General features: G+C 36.2%; 1 protein-coding gene across 2 annotated transcripts; it reads left to right on the top strand.

The window, feature by feature from the left end:
- The first annotated feature begins 887 nt into the window (after positions 1 to 887).
- Positions 888 to 4,976, top strand: LOC104243539 (uncharacterized). 2 transcript variants are annotated; one of them, XM_009798742.2, is made up of 2 exons: positions 888 to 988; positions 3,003 to 4,976. In XM_009798742.2, the coding sequence occupies exon 2, from the start codon at positions 3,664 to 3,666 to the stop codon at positions 4,795 to 4,797; it is 1,134 nt and encodes a 377-aa protein (XP_009797044.1). In that variant the 5' UTR covers positions 888 to 988; positions 3,003 to 3,663; the 3' UTR covers positions 4,798 to 4,976. The 2 variants fall into 2 exon arrangements, with proteins under 2 accessions (XP_009797044.1, XP_009797043.1); XM_009798741.2 differs by having other exon boundaries at positions 3,664 to 4,976.
- The last annotated feature ends 1,305 nt before the right edge of the window (positions 4,977 to 6,281 follow it).

Consider the following 6,281-nt stretch of genomic DNA (forward strand, 5'->3'; position numbering starts at 1 on the left):
GAGATTTTTTTTTTACTTCTTTCAAATTTAAATATCCTTAAATAAATTCCTAGTCTACAGATTAATTGGTATGGTACCTTTAATAGGAAATTTCTCCAACAAACCTTGGCAGCAGCACAACGTACACATAAATAGCTTTGTCCAAAAACGTGCAAAAAGCTGTACTTTTTCTCTATATTCTGTGTAATTTCCCACTTAACATTTTTCAAGTTCCAAAAATACAAATAGAGTACCACCATTTTTTCTTTTTTGTTTTATTCACCCCACCATTTTCTCTTTTTTTTTTTGTTTTATTCACCCCATCATTTTCTCTATATTTAATTCCAAAAAAGTACCATCATTTTCTCCGGAAACTGTACTTTCTCTATATTTTCTGTGCAATTTCCCTCTAAACATTTTCCAATTTCAAACAATTCCAAGAAAGTAACACCACTTTTTTCTTTACCCCATCATTTTGTCCTTATTTTTTTCACCCCACAGTTTTCTGTTTACTTAGTGAGAGTTTGGACATAAGAATTGTAAAATTTCAGAAAAAGTGAATTTTTTTTAAAGTGAAAATTGTATTTGAAAATTAGAGTTGTGTTTGGATATATATATAATTTTGGGTTGTTTTTGAAGTTTTGTGAGTATTCTGAGTGAAAATTTTAAAAAATAGTTTTTTGGAGTTTTTCAAATTTTCGAAAAATTCCAAAATACATCTTCAAGTGAAAATTTGAAAATTTATGGTCAAACATTAATTTCGAAAAAAAGTAAAATAAAATCGAAAAAAGTGAAATTCTTCTTATGTCCAAACGGGCTAAGTTTCAAGATGTATGTGCATTTTCCAATTTACCCCCCTATATATAATATAAATAATAAATATAAATAGAAACCAACAATTCCAATCGGGCATCAGATGCGACATTTTTCCTTTTTATCTCAAACCCTAATTTTGAGAAGAAGTGCTTTTTAATTCACACATTTGAAGCCAAAATCAACAATCAATCTTGTAAGAACAAAATCTATAAGAATTCAATTTCATATTTTGATCGTAATTTCATGTACCCTAATTTCCTAATTCATTGTATTTAGGGTTTTTGTTAATTTGCCCTAATTTGATCTCTGCTTTACTATGATGGTCTAATTTTTATGAATTTAGGAAGATCTACTTGATATACCGTTAAAGTTAAGATCATTTTGATCTATTTTGTGTTTTGAGTGTTGGAATTTTGAAGGGTGTAATTCTAATTTGGGGAAAAGTTGACTGATTTTTTTATAATTTATTAATTTGCAAAAAATAATATGTGGGGTTTTAAAATATTGAATTTTTCTTCCAAAGTTTGCATTTTCTTTTTCTGGGGTTTTATTTGGGGTTAGAAATTATGATCATATTTTATTGAAGAGTAATGGATCTACTATGAGTTGTTGAATTCTATTTCCGGGCGAAGTATAGATAGGGTTGTTGAATTTATCATTTTTCTGTTGAAAATCAATGAATATGTTTTGTCATTTTAGTAACTTAGGTTCTATGTTTTCTAGGAGTGTTTTTGTCAGGTCGGAGATTTATATGCCAGTCGTAAGTATAGAGAAGTTCGAGTACATTTTATTTATTTTGCAAAATATTGGTCTACAATGAGCTGAGCGACATGGTAGTGAGGATTCATATAGCCGGCCACAACTTGCTTGGAACTGAGGCTTAATAGTGTTCTTGTTGTTCTGGCAGTTTTGATGGTGGTGTTTATGGTTTTCTGAAAATAGGATTTTGTTCAAATTTTTGACTAGTTAGTGTCTGTCAGTAATTCTGATTTATTGCAAACGAATGATAGAGCTCATTTATACATAAAGTTTTCAGCTTGTTTAGACTTTCATTATTGTTTGTCCTATAGTTTAATTGTTAAAACAACTGCTACTACTATGCATCGATCCAAAACTAGTTATTGTTTAGCTGTATGATTCCATTTCTGTTACCCAATTTTTCCTCCTACTTTGAGTTTTCCAATTGTCGTTCTATGTGAATCCTGCTTTATGCTTTCCGGTGCACAAAAATGCATTATTGACTGTTTATCCTCTCTTTCAGATTATATTCTATTTTTAGGAGTCATTTGCTGTTCTGTATCAAGATTTAGACTAGTATCAGATTTCTTGGACTCTTGACCATTGAAAATTAATTAGTTGTTTGTGAACGTTGCAAGTCAATTTGCAGTAGAGTGGCATAGAGATTGTGTAGTATTTCAATTGCTAAAACTGACCATTCAGAAGAAACCAGTAGAGAAGAGACCCAGATTCTCTTGGGGAGTTATGCAGACAGGAAAGATAGATGTAGCTATTTGAGGTTTATTATCAATTACCAAAAAAAAAAAAAAGGTTTATTATCTGTTGCAGTCAACTCTTGGCAGGAATGACATGGCGGCTTTACTATGTAACTACCAAAGTGATTATGCACTTAATGTCGAGACCTAGAAAAGAAGATAAGCGAAAATAGGGCCTAATTGAAAATATTGAATTGGCAATAATTGAGTACATATTTCTTTTTCTATACATGAGATGATTTTCTATATTGGCTAGTTTCTCATGACAGACGGGAGAATTAATTAGAATTTTTTAAAGGATGTAAGGTTGATTGGATGCAACTTTTTACTTGTAATCCTTAAACAGAGTGCGCTTTTTACCTATAAAAAGATGAAAAGACGGAGCTATCTATCTTTATTGGAGTATTAAGTTACAAGATTGCGCAGAGGGTCTATCGGAAAAAGCCTCTCTATCTCACACAAGGATGGGGTAAGGTTTGCGGTACATTCTCTCAGACCCCACTCGTGGGATCACACTGGTTATGTTGTTGTTGTTGTTGAGTTACAAGATTGTGACCTTTAATGTGTTGACTATACTTTAGGTTCTTCATATGTAGGCTTCATTTTTATACTTAAACTCCTAAGATTAATACTGCTGATGGAGATGCTATAACTCCTCTGGCTTGAAAAGAGTCTGCCGAGGCAGTACTGACTTGGAAATTCTGGTGAATGTAGATTTTGCTGGAGACACAAATTTCCGAGATGCATCCTAGTGGACCTATGCTTGATCGATAGGACCAGAACTTGGTTTTGTTATCTAGACTTAATGGAGGGATTGGTCAAATTAATGATTGCTCTCACATGTAAAAGCATAAAGGTTTTAGGGGGAAGTAAAGGAGATTGCTTTTTGGTGTGGGATATTGCTGAATACCATTTCTAAAAATTCTTGTGCCTTACGTACTGATCCTCAGAAAAAGAAAACAAAACAACAATATGCTCTATGTAGCTCCTTTTTTTTTTTTTGAGGATCTGGTTTGTAGATTGTTCGTATACTATTGATATTTATGACTTGCTATCCAAGAATCTTGGATAGTGTGGACGACCCCGCCCCTTCCCTCACACCCAAAAAAGGTCTTGATAAATGTACGAAAAGCCTACAATTGAAAAAAGTATTGGGTGTTTGCTTCACATCACATAATTAAAGTGTGTGTGGCTAGAGTTCTTTTACCTATGCGCATATTAATTCTTTATCTTTTATACAACTTGAGACGCATAGGATCTTTTCATGACAACTTTTTACTGTCTTTCATCGAATAAAAATGTCCTACTGCCATATTGTTAAACGCATTGCAATACCGGGTTGAATGTTGTTAATAACAGTTCATAGTGTACTTAGATGGCTAGTAGGAAACGGAGCATGTCATTTGATGCTGATATGCATGTTGACTACAAAGAATGGAATGAAGCTTCATGCCCCATCTGCATGGAGCATCCACACAATGCTGTTCTCCTCCTTTGTACCTCTCATGATAAGGGTTGCCGATCATATATTTGCGACACAAGTTATAGGCATTCGAATTGCCTGGATCGTTTCAAGAATCTGAAGGCTGACGGTAAGGACTGCCCTTCTAGTAGTCTGACACAAGGCAATCAGCATGTTTCCGTTGAGATTTCTAATGGCTTGGAGCTGAGAAATTCAAGTGCTCTAAGAACGATTCATGGAAATCGTGATTTACCAACAAGACTGGCTGCAGAAAATGATGCATTCCCTGGAGGAGAAGAGGAGAGTGGCAACGTGGCAGATAATCATACGGGCATGTTGGAAGGGATTTTCCAAACTTCAGGTTCTGTATCTTTATTGGAAACGGATCATGAAGAGATCAATGGTAAATTGAAGTGTCCTATGTGTCGTGGAGACGTGTTAGGATGGAAGGTAGTGGAGGAGGCTAGGAAGCATCTCAATAGGAAGTCTAGAAGTTGCTCTTCTGAATCCTGCTCATTCATGGGTAACTACAGTGAATTGCGGCAGCACGCTAGGAGAGTTCACCCGACAGCACGCCCTTCTGATATTGATCCGTCAAGACAACGAGCATGGCATCGGCTTGAAAACCAGAGAGAGTACAACGATATCGTCAGTGCTATCCACTCTGCAATGCCAGGAGCGATGGTGCTTGGGGATTACGTGATTGAGAATGGAGACGGTCTATCAGGTGAAGGGGAACGAGATCCAAGTGAAAGTGGACGGTGGTTAAGTACTTTCTTTTTATTTCAGATGATTGGGTCAATGGACCCTACGTCTGAGGTAAGAGGAGGCAGGTTGAGGGCTTTGTCAAGGCACCGGCGTTCTTCTGGATCTTCCTCAAGGAGGCGCTATCTATGGGGTGAAAATCTGCTAGGTTTACATGAAAATGATGATGCTGAAGATGAAGACGAGGATGAAACTGACCTTGACGTATTCAGTGATATATCGTTAAACTCAAGAAGGCGCAGGCGGTTAATGCAGTCTAGGTCAGATGAAGATCAGCATTAGGCTGTTGAATAGAACCTTGCAAATTCTTGTGTTAGGCATGAATGCCCTGATTAGGGGAAGTGGTTTTCTGTGACTATGGCCTCTTATGTAAATTTCCATATGACCTTTGGATTTGTAATTCTTAAACATTGCTGATTCTGTTTGATTTCATTGTAATATATTCCCCATCTATATTTTCAGTTGGCTCCTCTTTTTGTGTTGAAAGGAAAGAATATAGGGAAAATAATTTTTTTCTTTGTCTCTCACCCGGTGCACATGGGGGCCTAGCTAAATTCTGGTTCGCGCTGAAAAGTCTCATATTGGAGGGTTAAACGCTCTCTAACAAAGGGGACTCTATACCCAGAGTTCGAACCAAGTATTTACCACTCCATCACAATCCTTGTTGCTAGAAGTCAGGGATTGAACCTCTGACATGCAAAGCAAGGAAACTAAGGGTAAAATTAGTTGATAACAGGCAGTTGAATGGTGAGATGACACATGAACCTCTGACATGCAAAGCAAGGAAACTAGTTAAAAGAAAGAGGGTATAAACTGGATTGGGAAAATAATGCCTTACACAATTCACTGATTTATTTTTATGCAAATGGGGATCAAAAAGATTGTGCTGATTTAAAGAAAAGTTGGTTCAAACTGGATATATGAAAGAGGGAATATTTTAAAGGGAACAAATAAAACAACTCTTTCATCAAGAGAAGCTCTAATTCCAAATCCAAGCTTTCATATACAAGGAATTAAGGATGGTAAGATACATTCAAACGTCAAACTAATGAAATACTGATCACAGTACATTCAATTTACACAAATAGAGTTTGTGTTTGATATTTGAATGTCATAAATTAACTTTATCCTCCTGTAAATCAATATATGCAATAATCGGAGGAGCTAATTAAGGAATAGTGTCACTCTTTTCCTCAGGTTATCAGTGACGAACAGAAGGAAATTTCATCTCAACATTATAATAATGTTCTTTCCTCCCCCCCCCCCACCCCCCTCAATTTGTCAAATATGCATAATTTTACTAATTCTGGACATGGATGATGGAGTTAGGACTCGAGTGAGGACAACAGGAGGAGACTCGAAACACTTTCCGGTTGTGATGGAATTGCACCAGGAATGCAGTCTTAGCCCGTTCTTATTTTCCTTGGCGATGAACGCATTGACAAGACACATTCAAGGGGAAGTTGTATGGGGTAAAATTGGTTGATGACAGGTGGTCGAATGGTAAGATGACACGTGGAGCTGGATATAGACAAAGGACGAGTCGGAAAACAATTAGTACCGAATGCGACGTGTGTGACTGGTACTGGATGGATTTCGAAGGGAACACAGTCGGCGGTAGAAGTGCAAGGATTTGCCAACGGACAACATTCAATTTGCTAGCGTTAAATGACCAGTCCTTACAGAGAATATTTACATTCAAGGCATGTCGTTACATATTTATCAATGACACTTTTATTCTCATTTAAAGAGGAGTCCGATCCTAG

The sequence above is a fragment of the Nicotiana sylvestris genome, chromosome 2, assembly GCF_000393655.2.
Source record: "Nicotiana sylvestris chromosome 2, ASM39365v2, whole genome shotgun sequence".
In the NCBI taxonomy this organism is placed as follows: Eukaryota; Viridiplantae; Streptophyta; class Magnoliopsida; order Solanales; family Solanaceae; genus Nicotiana; species Nicotiana sylvestris.

Coding starts and splice junctions, on each gene's coding strand:
- LOC104243539 (XM_009798742.2), top strand. CDS start 3,664: ATGGCTAGTAGGAAACGGAGCATGTCATTTGATGCTGATATGCATGTT.